Below are 16,929 nucleotides of genomic sequence, written 5' to 3'. Positions count from 1 at the left end.
CTGGTAATTAGTCTGTTCATATTTTCTATTTCTTCTTCATTCAGTCTTGAAAGAGCATACGTTTCTAGGACTTTATCCATTTCTTCTAGGTCGTCCATTTTATTGGCATATAATTGTATTGTTTTCCATTCTCGTGACAGGTAGACACTTCGGATATTAACAGGTTTTCACTCCTCTGAGCAGAACTTCTGTGAACGTTTGTATACAAGTGTTTTCATGAATGTGTTTTTATTTCTCTAAGGCAAATAGTAGGAATGGAATTGCTGAGTCATAGGTTATGTGTATTTAGTTTTATGAGAAACTGAGAACTTTTTCCAGTGTGGTTTTCCAGTTTTACAGTCCATCAACAAATATGAGAGTTCTGGTTACTCCTTATCCTTGTCAACATTTGAAGTTGTCAGTTTATTTAGTTTCAGTCATTCTGGTGGATTTATTATGCTACCTCATTGTGGTTTCCATTTGCATCTTCCTGAAGACTCATGATGTACATTTGAGTTTAATTTAAATTTTATTTAAATTTAGAGTCATTTTGACCTTCTTGTGAAATACAAGGAGGTTGCCCTTAGTGATTTTCCCACTTTTAAGATACTCTGCCTAGTCTTCTATGCTGGGTGAGCTCCTAGAGCCATGTGGCACAGTCATCCTTGGTAGGTGACTATGATAGGGTGGGTGGATGAAATCCACTTCCTGTGGTGCATGCTGTTCACAACCTCAGGTGGACAGCATTCTACAATAAATATCCCAGGAAAGGTAGTTTCTAATAACGACATTCACAGTCTCCATGTTTCCTAGTAACAGTCCCTGGAATGACTAAAACATGCTTTTCAGTAGAATATGAAAGTTCTTTACAGCTTTTGTGAAATAGTTTGAAACAGAAACCCAATCTTCTAAAGACTAGATTCAGAATAAGTATTGATATAATTTAAATTTCCATTAACTGGTGTATAAATAACCTCCCATCTTACTTGTCTAAATGGAGGATGATTCTCAAAAGCACTGTATCAGTGCTTCTTAATATTTCTCTTGTGGCTTCTGATTAAGTAACAACAAGCTTGTAGGTTTTAAATTTTAATTAAAGAGAATCTAAGTTATTTGGGTCTTATAATAACTTACTTCCCAAAGATCTGGGGGAAGAGGAGGGCAAAGGGGTAGCTGAGCTATGGGAAACCCTAATTGTGAATTAACTCCTTAGTTAATTCTAAGTTCTAAAGAAAGAAGTTTCATGGAGGGTTGGGGGGACAAAATCACCCCAAAAGGCAGAGTTGCATGATGAAAAGCCCCAAGAATTTTTGAGGGAGACTTGGGTGTTTTGAGTCTGTCTGTGCCTAAATCTCTTAACTCCCATGTGCCTCAGTTTCCTCATTTGCCAGATGGGGAAGATGGAAATTACTTCCTGCTGAAGAAAGTCACCATCTCTGTGACACACTCTACCCTGCGCTTGTCCACACCCCTCTCATTGCCCTCTGGGGCTCCTCTTCCCTTCAATACGGGCATCCCCTGAGACAACACTGAGCTTGAACGTGTTCTGCCTCTGTGCCCTTGAGCAGGTTACTGAATCTTGCTGAGCCTCAGATTCTCCAACTGTACATTGGTTAATTGTAGTATCCACATCACAGAATTATTGAGATTATTGAATAATTCACAGCAATAGTTAGCAATAAATACATAATGTATTTGAGAAACATTATTCATTGCCAAGTACTTTGTGACAGATATATTTGACTACTACTATTCATTTGTAATCACTGTTATAACAAACATCCAACGATGTTGGGTAAATTATTATAAACCTACTTCATGAAAATTATATAGCTGTTAATGAAGGAAGACTATGTAAAATATTAAACACTATTATAATACAATAGTAAGTGGTATAACTTATTAGGTATAAAATAAGCTACAAGGATATATTGTACAACACAGGGAATATAGCCAATATTTTATAATAACTAAATGGAGTATAACCTTTAAAAATTGTGAATCATTATATTGTACACCTGTAACATATAATTTTGTACATCAACTACACTTCAATAAAAAAAATTTTTTAAAGCTAAATAAAATATACTTTAAAAGATTAAAAAAGTCGTAAGTGGAAAAATCAGTAAACCAAATTATCCTTATATCACAAGGATGACCACATAAAATAACTAGATCCAAGCATTCGTCCAAAAAATAGCAAGAAGAGGCACAAAATACAGCAAGTAAGAGATGCAAGGGGATGATTACGTGTACTTACACTACTTATCTATTGGGAGGAAATTCTTTTTGAAAAAACAAACCCATCTATTTCTTTCAAATTGAAATTCTTTGGTGAGGACAAAATAATAATGATGGTCACTGTGTTTTTCTTTCAGTTTCCTGGCGTTTAACATGGACACAGTCGGTAATCTCGCCTTTCTGTTGAAAGCAGTCAATTTTCATGAAAGGGTTCTTCAGCGGGGTTTGGTGGCCCGGATTTATTATAAGGTAAAGATACATTGTGTTATATTTTTCCTTTTGGTGTTTAAGGCATATTCTTGCTGGTGAACTATCTGCTAAATGTAATACCAGATGAGTCAGCGTAATTACAAGCTTCTGGAAATGGCTAGAATTCCTACAAGCCATTTTGCATGACAGCCTTGCTCACTTTGGAGGCCCTGATGCTAGTGATTATCTCTTGTGCGGCATCTTTTAGAATTTTACCTGCAAGTGTCATTTGGCTGCCATGGGAGTTGATAAGTGGGGTAATTTTTAACCCTTATTGGAATTGAAGAGTCATTGTCTGTATGTAATAACGAATACATTGTTTTCTTGGTGGGGGGAGTGCATCAGGCACATGTGAAAATTAACCATTGAATTAGCCTGAGATGCACTCTATTTCCTATTAAAATGCCCATGACGTTCTGCAAAAACATAAAACCTCTTATCAGCATTGATAAGAAATCTAGAGGGAATTTGCACCAAGTACTATACCAATGGGGTTGGTTTGAGGAAACACCCCCGCCCCAGCAATATCTGTTTCATCTCCTAATCCCAACCTGGAATAGACAACAAGACCCCAAGAGAAGGCTTTACTTATCCCACTTTCTACCCAGGCTCAGGACCTCAGGGCTACCATAACCTGAAATCAGACCACGGCTCCCCCTCTGCAAAGGAATTATGTTCCAAGAGGACCAGAATTGGGTCCCATGAAACTCTCCCCCTTCAGTTCGTCTCTTTTTATATTGATTCCAAGATCACATCTCGCAGTACAACACAGAGGAGGAGGAGGATGAATGGCACATGGGGATGGGTATTCTCTTCAGAAATGCTCTGTGGCAGAAGCGCCTTGGGAGCAGAAATGGTCAAAATCCACCTTGTGAAACAGAGACTGATGAGTACCTGCTGGAAGTTGGGCCAGGTTTGTGCAAACCACTCCATCCTTCAGTTGTAGGTCTGAGGAGAGTTCCTGCCAGATGCCAAGGACACATCCAGGTGGGTAAATGTCTCTCCACATTCCCTGCCCTTATCAAACATGGAGCCAGCTAAAGTAAGAGAAGGATGCAATCAAAGGCAAAGATGCACTTGTAAGCAGAACTAACAATGGAGAAAATGTAATCTATGAACTAGCTTTCCAAGACTGTAGAAGTAAAGGATAAAGATGAACTGGCATGGGGACTTCCCTGGTGATGCAGTGGTTAAGAATCCGCCTGCCAATGCAGGGGACACAGGTTTGAGCCCTGGTCTGGGAAGATCCCACAGGCCGTGGAGCAACTAAGCCTGTGTGCCACATCTGCTGATCCTGCGCTCTAGAGCCTGTGAGCCACAACTACTGAGCCCACGTGCCTAGAGCCCATGCTCTGCAACAAGAGAAGCCACCACAATGAGAAGCCTGTGTACCACAGTGAAGATTAGCCCCCGCCTGCTGCAACTAGGGAAAGCCCGTGCGCAGCAATGAAGACCCAACGCAGCTAAAAATAAATTAATTAATTTAAAAAAATGATGAAATGGCATGAGATGATAATCAACACAGAGTGAAAATAGTAGAAATACAACCCATGGATAAGAAATATTCCTGAAAATGCTGGAACAAAAGGAGCAGAAATATAATAACCAACACAAAAGAAATATATTTTTCTTAGTGTAAAAAAAATCAAGATTTTAATAGGAAAAAAACTATACCTGGATATAGCTTGCAAATCCAGAGTAAAGATAATTTCATTAAAGCAACCAGACAGAAAGTAATAGTTTACCAACAAATGGAAAAAAACAAGCTTAACTTAAATCTTTATTCACCATCTCCAAATGGAGTAAGACTTGCTCCTCTAAAGAGGAAACGCATGATCTAAGCATACCATTCCAAACCAAATTTAATTCATGAGTACAAGCAGTGGAAAGATATCCTCAGAAATCTAAGAATCAGAAGCAATTTCACTCCCATGGCCTTCCTTAAAAATTATTCAAAGACCTACTCAATAGGACATGAAAAAGAATCAAAAGTAATAACTTGAAAATAAGGAAGTCAAGATATAAAAGAATTGATGGTCCATGTGAATCTGCCTACCAATAATTATGTGTTTTAAAAAATTAGTTCCAGAGTTAAATACATAAGCTAAAAAATGTTTTTGGAAAAAGAACATGAATTAAAAAAAAAAACCATTATGTCATTGGGTCTATAATAGATTGGTTGCTAATATATTTTAAGGTAAGATCAAAAAAACTAAAGTAAAGTAAAAACATGCTCAATTTCTTACTTTAATTGCAGGGTAGGCAAAAGGCATTGTTTTGTTTGATCATTAGAGAAAAACATAGGTTAAAATATATGTTTCATTACATTAAAAGTCAACATGATTTCCTTCCCATTTAGGTTACCACAGAGCATTGAGTAGAGTTCCCTGTGCTATACAGTATGTTCTCAATAGTTATCTATTTTATATGTAGTATCAATAGTGTATATATAACAATCCCAATCTCCCAATTCATCCCATCCCCCCTTCCCCCTTGGTATCCATACGTTTCTTCTCTATATCTGTGTCTCTATTTCTGCTTTGTAAATAAGATCGTCTACATCAACTTTTTCAGATTCCACATATATGTTAATATATGATATTTGTTTTTCTCTTTCTGACTTACTTCACTCTGTATGACAGTGTCTAGGTCTATCCATGTCTCTACAAATGACCCAATTTCGTTCCTTTTTATGGCTGAGTAATATTCCATTGTATATATATACCACATCTTCTTTATCCATTCCTCTCTTGATAGACATTTATGTTGTTTCCATGTCCTGGCTATTGTAAATAGTGCTGCAGTGAATATTGGGGTGCATGTGTCTTTTTAAAAAATTTATTTATCTTATTTATTTATTTTTGGCTGCATTGGGTCTTTGTTGATGCGCACAGGCTTTCTCCAGTTATGGTGAGTGGGAGCTATTCTTTTCTGTGGAGCACGGGCTTCTCATTATGGTGGCTTCTCTTGTTGCAGAGCACAGGCTCTAGGCACACGGGCTTCAGTAGTTGCGGTGTGCAGGCTCAGTAGTTGTGGCACATGAGCTTAGTTGCTCCGCAGCATGAGGGATCTTCCCGGACCAGAGCTTTAACCTGTGTCCCTTGCATTGGCAGGTGGATTCTTAAGCACTGCACCACCAGGGGAGGTTTTCTCAGGATATATGCCCAGTAGTGGGATTGCTGAGTCACATGATAGTTCTATTTTTAGTTTTTTAAGGAATGTCCATACTGTTCTCCATAGTGGCTGCACCAATTTACATTCCCACCAACAGTGTAGGAGGATTCCCTTTTCTCCACACCCTTTCCAGCATTTATTATTTGTAGATTTTGTGATGATGGCCATTCTGACCAGTGTGAAGTGATACCTCATTATAGTTTTGATTTGCATTTCTCTGATAATTAGTGATGTTGAACGTTTTTTCATGTGTTTGTTGGCCATCTGTATGTCTTCTTTGGAGAAATGTCTATTTAGTTCTTCCACCCATTTTTTGATGGGGTTGTTTGTTTTTTTGATATTGAGCTGCATGAGCTGTTTGTATATTTTGGAGATTAAGCCTTTTTCCTTTGCTTCATTTGCAAACAGTTTCTCCCGTTCTGAGGGTTGTCTTTTTGTCTTGTTTATGGCTTCCTTTGCTGTGCAAAAGCTTTTAAGCTTCATTAGTTCCCATTGGTTTATTTTTGTTTTTATTCTCATTACGCTGGGAGGTGGGTCAATAAAGATCTTGCTGCAATTTACGTCAAAGAGTGTTCTGCCTATGTTTTCCTCTAAGAGTTTTAGTGTCTGGCCTTACATTTAGGTCTTTAATCCATTTTGAGTTTATTTTTGTGTATGGTATTAGGGAGTGTTCTAATTTCATTCTTTTACATGTAGCTGTCTAGTTTTCCCAGCAACACTTATTGAAGAGGCTGTCTTTGCTCCATTGTGTATTCTGGCCTCCTTTGTCATAGATTTGGTGACCATAGGTGTGTGGGTTTATCTCTGGGCTTGCTGTACAGTAGAAACTAACACAACATTGTAAATCAACTATACTCCAATAAAAATTTTTAAAAAACGAAAAGGCAGTCTACTGAGAGAAGATATTTGCAGATGATATATCTGATAAGAGGTTAATATCCAAACTATACAAAGAATGCATACAACCCGACATCAAAAACAAACAAACAAACATACAAACAACCCAGTTAAAAATTGGGCAGAGGACCTGAATAGACATTTTCCAAAGAAGACATACAGATGGCCAACAGACACATGAAAAGGTGCTCAACATCACTAATCATCAGGGAAATGCAAATGAAGACCACAAGGAGATATACCTCACACCTGTCAGAATGGCTATTATCAAAGACCACAAATAACAAGTATTGGAGAGGATGTGGAGAAAAGGGAACGCTTGAGCACGTTGGTGGGAGTGTAAACTGGTAAAACCACTATGGAAAACAGTATGGAGTTTCCTCAAAAAATTAAAAAGAGAATTACCATACAATCCATCAATTCCACTTCCACTAATTTGAAAAGATATATGCTCCCCTATGCTCACTGTAGCATTATTTATAATAGGCAAGATATGGAAACAATCGAAGTGTCCATCAATAGATGAGGGGATAAAAAAGATGTGATGTATATACACACACAATGGAATATTATTCAGTCATAAAAAGAAGGAAATCCTTGTATTTGCAACAGCATGGCTGGACCTAGAGGGTATTATGCTAAATAAAATAAGTCAGATAGAGAAAGACAGATACTATATGACTTCACTTATGTGTGGAGTCTAGAAAACAAAACAAATAAATAAACATAACAAAATAGAAACAGACCCATAAATACAGAGAACAAACAGGTGCCTACCACGGGAGAGAGTGCTAAGGGGATGAAAAGAAAAAGAAAATCAACTATGTGAGGTAATGTGCTTGATGGTGGTGATCATTTCACCTTGTATATTTATATGAAATCATCATGTTGTATACCTTAAATGTATACAGTTTTGTCAATAATACCTTAATAAAGCTGAAAAAAGATTAAAAATTACAATTTACATAATTAAAATGCATCCACTTAAATGAGTTTTGACAAATTTATTTAACCATAAAATGACCACAACAATCTAGATAAAAAACATTTCTATCACCCAAGAACATTCCCTCTTTCCAAGCAATGCACACCAGTACTCCCAGCCCCAGGTATCAGTGGTTCTGCTTTTTGTCACTATAGACTGGATTTTAATCTTGCCCATTACTGAATATCATCAGAATGAAATCATATAGAATGTACTCTTCTGTGTCTGGCATCTTTTTCTCAGATTAATGTTTTTGCAATTGATCCTTGTTGCTTTATGTAGCAGTGGTTCATTCTTTTCACTGTCAAGTAGTATTCCATTGCATGGATATATTGGAATCTGTTCATCCATTTACTCGTTAATGGGCATTTTTGTTATTTCCAGTTTTGGGCTATTAAAAATAAAGCTGCTATGAGTATTCCGAAAAAAAAAAAGTCAACATGAGCACAAAACACAGGGTGCTTCTTATGCAAATCAATACAGAAGACGCAGCAAAGGTAAATACATGACCAAAAGTTTGTGCACTCAGAGACAGAGTAAAGAACACACATCAGAAAGCACGTTCTTGGAGGCTTCTAAGACCCTCTGGTGCTTTTCCTTTAGATGTTCCTACACCGAGGCTGAAGGGCTGTTTAGAGATTTCCCACTGCCAGTTGCTCCCTGGTTTGAGACTTTCTCCAGGGATTGCTTCTCCAATCTCTTCCTGTTCATTGTGACATCCCCTTTGTCCCTTGTCTAATTTGTATAAGTACAAATCGCCTCTCCTTGGTTCCCTGGCCCCCAAAGATTGATGATTTGACTTGAAGTGCACTGGTCTAGTAATCCCTTGAAATCAACTTTTCCATTATGATCCCTAAATTCAGTCCACAGTACGCCATGGAGAGGCATCTTCTGTTACATTTCCATCCTTGGGGACCATAACTCCCTCCAGCTTCCACATCTAGAAGGTGGAGGATTAGATTTAAACTGGGCTATAACATGAAATGAAAGAGTTTTCCATTCTCCTAATAAAAGCATAGACTCTCAGATTACAAATAAATCTAATCATGAACATTTTGTACAGAAACAAATCTAATTATATACCGTGATGTATAGTTATATACATCAAAAACAAAAATGATTTTTAAAAGGAAGAATAAGTATAGATTGGGCAACAGCAAGTTATTTTCAGATATCTTTCAGAAAATTAGGGTATTAGTCTGCAAGGACTGAAGCCTCCTGGCAGCACCCACATGAGTGATCTTGGTAGTGTATCCTTCAGCCCCAGTCAGACCTTCAGACCCTGTAAGGACTGGGGCCATAGACAGCTTGCTGCAACCTTGACAGACCCTGGACCCGAACCATCCGGCTTCTGGATTCCCGACTTTCAGGAACTGTCTGAATAATGAGTGTTTGCTTTAATCTGGTAAATGTGGGGGGTATTTTTTACACGGCAATAGATACCGAATACAGATTTGGGCACCTCAAAGTTGGGTTCTGATCTAACAAGACCCTAAAATGTGGCTTTGAACCACCAAAATTCCTCAAGCCAGAAGCCGGTTGAAGAAATGAACCAATCACAAACATGTGTACCTTTCATGATAGCAGGATGCCTCAGAGGAAAGAACCAAGAGCCAGAGGTGGAGCCAAGAGTGATGGAGAAAAAAAACCTCTTGGGCATGGGTAGGACTGAATCCTAATCAAGGAACTTCTGACAATGGCTCAGCCGGATTTCAGAATTTCTGTGGATTTCTGACCCCTGTATTCCTCCCATTTTCTTCTTTCTTGAGCAAGAGTATAATCCATTCCTATCCCACTAGTGTGTGTTGGCCATGTAGGGGACAAATAACTTGTTTCTTTAGTTAAAAACCTTCAAATCAAGAGGAAGTGTTCTGGAGGAATGACATCTGAGGAAACTTATCTGCATCTAAACTGGATGTAGATGATGAGCTCCTGGAATTTGGACTAATGCTGGTAATGGGATGGGAGAGGGTTTTTTGGGCCTTGGGGAAAGGTGAGGATGGGCTGTGATAGATAGGGTCCAAGGTGGCCTTCAATAATCCCAGCATCCTGGCAGTCACATCTTTATACAGCTCCCTCTACATTGTACTAGGGTTTGTCTGTAGAACCAGTGGAATACAGCATAAGTGATGGTATGTCTCTTCTAAGATTGCATTATAAAAGTTACTGTGGATTCTACCTTAGTTTCTCTCTCCCTTTCTTGGATCCCTGACTCTGGGGGAAGTCATGTCATGAGCAGCCCATGTGTCAAAGAACCAAAACTTCTTCCAAATCTACATGAATGAAGACTGAAGTGTTTCCTGTAGCCCTACTCACATCTCCAGAGATGGCAAGGCCTGGAGCAGTCAACAACTTGACTTTAACCTCATGGCAGAGCCTGAGCCAGGAGCACCAATCAAGACATGCCCAGATCCAAAAACCCTCAGAAACCATGTCAGATGATAACAGTTTTTTTGTTTTAAGATGCTAAATTTGGAGATAATTTGTTGCACTGCAATGGGTAACTAATATAGCATCAGAAAGCAAAAATCATGTAATAGTTTTGGCATTGATACATTTGTTGAAACAAAATTACAGAAGGAGATTATAGTCTTTTAAAATCACTATTTCTGTCTAATAATATAAGGAATGACATAGACATTCTTTCTATGTCAATAAGAATATGATCCCCCAATATTCTATGCTCCTAGTTTTTTGGTGATTATACACAGTGCCATAATGAACATTCTTAACAATGCAGTTTTTCAACTTTACATCCAAAGTGTTCTCTACAAATATTGAACCAAATTGTACTTCCCCAAGGTCCACATTTGTCCACACTCTTTTATTTTAACACTTTGTTTCTCCAGCTTTCTCACTTTTTATCTGGGAGTATGTCATATCATATTAGATGCTCTCTGGTACTTATTAAATATTCAGAACTATTTTCTGGTTAAAATTGTTCTTTTCCAGAGAACAAATAGTTCACAAGTGTGAACTGTTTTCTTATTTTGAGAAAAGAAAAACTTTACACACATACAAGTGTATTTTCTGGTCAGAAGAAACAAACAAACATTAGGTGTGTGGCGTGGCAAAGAAATACAAGAGTTTTAGAATCAGACAATTATGTCTTACCACTTCTGAGACTTATTATCCCAATTCTATATCCATAAATTTGGGGTAATAAGAGTAGGTACAATACAAATTTGTTGCAAGGATGAAATAAGATAGAATACGTTTGTTGTTGTTGTTTTGTTGTTGTTTTTTTGCGGTACGCAGGCCTCTAACTGTTGTGGCCTCTCCCGTTGTGGAGCACAGGCTCCGGACGCGCAGGCTCAGTGGCCATGGCTCACGGGCCCAGCCGCTCCGCAGTATGTGGGATCCTCCCAGACCGGGGCACGAACCCGTGTCCCCTGCATCAACAGGCGGACTCTCAACCACCGTGCCACCAGGGAAGCCCAGAATATGTTTTTTAAAAAGCATTTAAGAAATGATAAACCTTGCACTCATGTTAATTATCTGAGTTACTACCATTAGTGTAACCATTTTAATAGTCAATTCAATTAAATATTCATTAAACAATACAGTTTTCTAGGGCTAAGCATGGGAAGACTACAAAGATTATTAAGATATGCTCCTACCTTGGGATAAGTCCACTAGTTATAGCCCAAGGCAGAATGAAATAAGTACTGACTTATGACAGAACCTACAAGCTTAGAGAAAAGAATTTTGACTTCTACATTTAAGTTTGTATTTTTGGCTCAGCTTTTTGTTCAGCTAGCTATATGTTGGCTTATGTCTACCTACATTAATTTGGTGTATCTGGAAATAAAATGACCTGGTCAGCAATTTGAACATCTGACCCAAATGGAGTCTGGAGAACAGTCTTCGAACAGTGTCCAAAGGTGGGTGATTTCATCTAGAATGCCAAGATCTTGTAAAAATAACCATGTGTTTTGGTTCAGGATCTTTTCAAGAAGCAAAAATATGAGTGGGCTCCAGAAGTCTGCTTTTCTTTTGTTTTACAGTAATACTCTTTAATGTTCCTCAAATGCACATTTTATTTTGGAGACACTTAGCTCACTCGTGTTAGATAGCCCATCTCCCTCTTACCTTGGAGGGAGCACTAAGGGCTAGAAGTTCACAGAGGTAGAGAGTCAAGACCCCTAGGTCCTCACGAAAGACCTATCATCTCATACTGCCTTTCCCTCCTTGGTGCAGCCAGAATTTAACTTAAAATGGAGCCAGGAAATGTCCTTCTGTGTGGTGGTGGCCATGGAGGGAGCCCAGCCCATGGCTTGTCTTGGAAGCTCCACTTCTCCAGCTTTCTAAAATCATGCTGCAAACGTTGTTCATCAAGGTCACTATATCACTTCCCCATTAGTGGCAGAGGGGAGACAATAAACAATGACTTGTCACTTTGAGAATATTTTATTAAGGACATCATTTTATAGAGAAAAATCTAGGGGAGAAAAATTTATCCCCTGCGTAATCAATATGTTTAACAGATGACTGTTTATTTTCAAATGTGAGTAACAAAAATTGGGCAGGTAGAGGGATGATAATTCAGGTGGGATGAAAACTGTTCTGGTTAACCAGTTTATTCATGTCTGTCTCTCGTCACCTGTAATATTCTTCTACTGCACTGGTGGTTCCCCCATTTCAGGGTGTGTAGGAATCACCTGGAAAAGAATGATTTTAAAAATCTGATTCATGTTGCCCTCCTCCACACTGCAAGGCTGAGTCAAAAGGGAAAGAGAAGTGGTTTGTAAATGAATATCATTAATCATCCTCAAAATTCAGGGGCAGTCAACTCACTTGGAAACAGCTACCCTAAGTTATTTTTTCTTATTCAGAATTTGAGGTCTGGTTGGAGAAGAATTGGTGGAGGCTGGAAATAAGGTTTTTGGAGAAGTAACTTTATAGAGCTTTCTGTTTAGAAAAGTAACAGTCACCTACAGTTTTTATTATTGTGGTCAGTGCAGCCTGACTGCTGTGTGTGTGTGTATGTACACATGAGAGAGAGAGAGAGAGAGACTCTAAAGCTCATTAGATCTTTAGAATATAATGAAATCATAGTACCTCTGAAGGCTATCTTTCTAACAGATGATGCCAGTTATTTTGTTAGAATTTTAGACTAACAGTTTCTTTGCCCAGGTCACCTGGTTGGCATTTGGAATCTTATGTGAGTTCTTGTCTGCAGAAAATGTGAGCTGTCTGGATCAGTGACTGGATGGCACACACATGGCATGTGCTGGAGGTCAGGCTGCCAGAATCTCATCAGTCACAGGTCCTCAAGAGCTTTGGTCCAGTGATGTCTGGTAGATCCAGAGAGGAGCTAGAAAATACCATTGTCAGTGAACCCAAAGAGAATATCTGGTCTGCTTTGCTTGTACTTCTCTGAGAGTTTCAGAGTGGAGACAGGAATCAGAGAGTAACAGCAGCTGGGTTGTGTTTGTTACATTTTAAAAAACCAATACAGCAACCTGAAGAGCAGATGTTTTACTAAAAATCTCATGGTACAGAAATGCCAAGAGCTTTATTCCAGAGACAGATCATCAAAGACAGGAAACAGGATTAGAAACCAAATTTCCTGAGTTCCTGGTTTGCATTGATCTTGCATCTTCTAACTCCTGTGGTCAAGTTGGGCTGGGAAGATGACCAGCAGACCAGGGCAACCTGGTGGAGGGGCCTTTTTGTCTTCAGAGCACTGGGCGCTGCCTATGCAATGGCCACCTTATGCAAAAGTAAGGCTTTGCTGCTGACTGGGGCTTGAAATTCCTTTAATGGGGAACATATACCCATTTCTCAGTGAGAGCTAAGGCGTAAACTCCTGCAACTCAGCGAGGGGGAAAGAGTGACTGACTTCCACTTCCCAATAGCTGTACATGGTGTGAGGAAGGGGTAGGTGGTGGTCTGAGAGACCCCAGAGTGGACAGGCAGGAAGATCCGAGGCTGCCTGTGCCTACCTCCTCCTGTGTGCCGTGCTCCTAAGGCTTAGCTTGGCACTTCCCTCTTTGTTGTTTCTGGTCATAGGAAATGTTTCTGTTCTGTGATGCTTTCCTCTCTGATTCTAGTTACGTTAAACCCAGTTAATCCTAGGAGTTGCATTTTCTCTTTTCCCCTCGCTTCTAACTTTCTCCATCTTTCTCTCAAAGAGATCACCTAAGTTCTCTTCCTAGGGAAGCCTATTATAGGTAGGGAATGGAAAGGAAAGAAAGAAAGGGAAGTGATGAGAAGGAAAAGGAAGAGGAAGTTATATTTCTAATAACTGCATGGGCAGTGCCGTCATTTCCTGTTTTTGTGTGAGAGCTAGAAGCGTCCCTCAGGAGGCAACCTGAGGACCAAAAAGGTTAGTGGTGGGCTTCCCTGGTGGCGCAGTGGTTGAGAGTCCGCCTGCCGATGCAGGGGAAATGGGTTCGTGCCCAGGTCTGGGAAGATCCCACATGCCGCGGAGCAGCTGGGCCCGTGAGCCATGGCCGCTGGGCCTGTGCATCCGGAGCCTGTGCTCTGCAACAGGAGAGGCCACAACAGTGAGAGGCCCACATACCACACACACACAAAAAAAGAAACAACAACAACAAAAAAAGGTTAGTGGTTTCTTCAAGGGAATGCAGTCACCAAGAGCAAAGAGGAGACTCACATTTGGTTATGCAAATATACTATTTTTTTCCTTAAACTTTCACCCACTATTTTAGTAATCATCTATAGATCTTTCTGGAAATAATCAATACTGTGGTGTTTACTACTGGGAATTCTATTTCTCTCATTCCTGCTACATTCCTTTATTAGAAGCAAGAGCTGTTCCTTCTCTTCCGATGATTTAATGATTTATCTATTCAATTAATTATTATTTACATCAGTGTGGATTAATGGATATTTATTGTATATTTGGGCTATGTCCAATTCTACCATATTTTATTTTCGTGCTCAAATTGTTCCAGCTTTGGCCATTGAGATCTGCTTCAGTTTAACTAGCCCCTGTATCTCTTTGATATGTCCCCATCTTTTTTTTTTTTTGAAACGCTTCCTTATTTTTTGGTACCATAAAATGTTCCAGGCTCATCTCATATTTACCCTGCCCAACCGAATAGTATTTAAAAATCAATATCTGGTTGCTGAGTATGCTAATTGCTACTGGAGTGTCACTACTTCTAGGCTTGTTCTAAGCCAGAAAATAGATATAGGTCTACTCACTCACACATTCTCACACAGATTTGTATGCACGTATATTAGAAACCATGAGTTTATACTGGTAGTTCTGATTCCAATCCCAAACCACAAGCATTCCCTCTTTCCTATTTGTAACTTCTTTCTCTGAGAAAGTGAGAAATCTGGCTTTCATTGTCTACTATGTTTACTTATTTGATCTTCCCTAGTATACACGTTAAGTAGTTTCAGAATTGCTAACCCATCTCTCTGTGAGAAACACATTTACAACTAGAATACAGTATTTGTCTTTGTGAACTTAGCTTACGGTATCTAATCAAAGTAGTATTTCCAAAATTACTTTGACTTGTTCTTTTCTTCTCCTTCAGTGAGATTGTGTTATTCATTTGCAACACAGTTAGGTTCATTTGTGGCTATTTGTATTCTACTCTGGGATCTCCCAACATCCTGGTTGATTTGAATCCATTCATGTTTTGGCTACATGAAACATTACTAAGTTTCTAAGAATCAAAGCTGTACAAAAAGTATACTCAGAACTGTCACTCCTTCCTCACCCCTACCTCCCCACTTCCATTCTTCTCTTTTTTCCCCACATACCTCCAATAGGTGAGCAGACTATTTAGTTTTTGGCTTATCCTTCCTTTATTTCTTTCACACAAATAATCAGGTACATTTGTATTTTCTTATATTGTTTTCTCTCTTTCATGAAGGATCACATATGATAGATACTCTTCTGTATTTCTTTCCCTCTTAACCGTATGTCCTGGAAAGCATTCTATATCAGTTCATAGAGATCTACCTTATTCTTAAACAAACAGAAAAACAGCAGAATAATACACTGTATGGATGTATCATAGCTTACTCAACCCCTCTTTATTGTATGCATATGAAATTTAGTATTGCTTAGGTGTACCTTTAGGGTGGATTTCTGGAAGTGTGATTGCTGGGTCCAAAGGTAAGTGCATATGTAGTTTGGTTAAGTATTGTCAAATTATCCCTCAGAAGGGTTGTACCAGTTTGCGTTCTCCCCAGCAACGTTTGTTTCTTCACAGCCTTGTCAACAGAATGTGTTCTCATACCTTTTATTTTTGCCAATTTGATAGGTGAGAAATTATATCTCTATATTGGTCTAAGTTCTATTTCTCTAATTATGAGTGAGTTTGCATAGTTTTTCATCTATGTGAGAGCTATTTTAACATATTTTTCAGGTATTATTGTTCATATTAGCTTCCCCATTATCCATAGGGATTTTGGTATTTTTGTACAATAATTTTCTATATTAAGGATTTTATACCTTTGTCATATTGCAAAAATTTCTTCCAGTTTGTCACTTGTCTTTTGACATTGTTCGTGGTAATTTTTGCCATGCAAAAAGGTGTTTAACTTCTGTGTAGTCAAATGGATTTTAACAGACAGAAAGCCTTTCCCTACATTTAGGTTAAAGAGGAAGTTACCACATGGGAACCTAAATCTTAGTGTCCTGAGGAGTCAGCAGATAAAGTTTGGGACTGTCAGAAAGACTGAAAATTGAAGGGGAAAATTTAAAAAAAGGGAGCCATAGAGAGGGAAACTTCAAAATATGTGTATTAACACTACTCAAATCTTTAACTGATATCTGAAATATGCATAGGTGGACAAAACTCCAAAGAGCTCAAGGGATCTTTCATTTGAAAGGCTTAAAAAGCTGAGCAGAGAATTCAACTGTTGCTTACCACATAGGACACAGAATATGTAGTTTGAGTTCTGCCCAGTTAGAGAGGTATGGAAAGCTTTCCACTGGAACACCAGAAGGGCCATGCCTTAGGTATAAAAAACTATGTCCCAGGAAAGGGGATTTACTCAAGGACTACAGGTAGAATTAAAAGATACTAAAGGCAAAACCAAAAAGATTCTTCCTGACAGTGAATTAAACCAAGCCTCTACAGGTTCAAGTTTATCTACTAATGATTTAACAGCATGCTGGAATGAAACTCAACACTCTTTAGAGGAAAATAACAGGATCCAGAATGAGTAGTATTTACAGTGTCCAATATACAATAAAATATTACCAGACATGTGAACAAGTAGGAACATGTAATCCATAATCAAGAGAAAAATCAGTCGATAGAAAAAGACACCAAAAATAACTCCAGTGTTGAAATTAGAAGACAAGCACTTTTGAAAAAATATGATGAATTTATTAAAGAGTGGACAGGACATAATAAATGAAATTTTCAGGAGACTTTTGGAAATTTTGTATACTTTTAAAACCCAAG

At 38.5% G+C, this 16,929-nt stretch overlaps 1 protein-coding gene across 1 annotated transcript in view; it reads left to right on the top strand.

The window, feature by feature from the left end:
* ACOXL (acyl-CoA oxidase like) overlaps nucleotides 1-16,929 on the top strand; it is a gene marked incomplete at its 3' end in the record, with an annotated part of 353,946 nt that overhangs the window by 242,969 nt on the left and 94,048 nt on the right. The window contains 1 exon segment of the mRNA XM_081254598.1: nucleotides 2,358-2,469. Within this exon segment, the coding sequence (XP_081110724.1) occupies nucleotides 2,358-2,469 (112 nt within the window).

This window comes from Mesoplodon bidens (genome assembly GCF_964165515.1).
Source record: "Mesoplodon bidens genome assembly, chromosome: 14".
Taxonomy (NCBI): Eukaryota; Metazoa; Chordata; class Mammalia; order Artiodactyla; family Ziphiidae; genus Mesoplodon; species Mesoplodon bidens.
The sequence above is the reverse complement of the archived record's forward strand: the minus strand, read 5'-3'. Positions and strand labels throughout refer to the sequence as shown.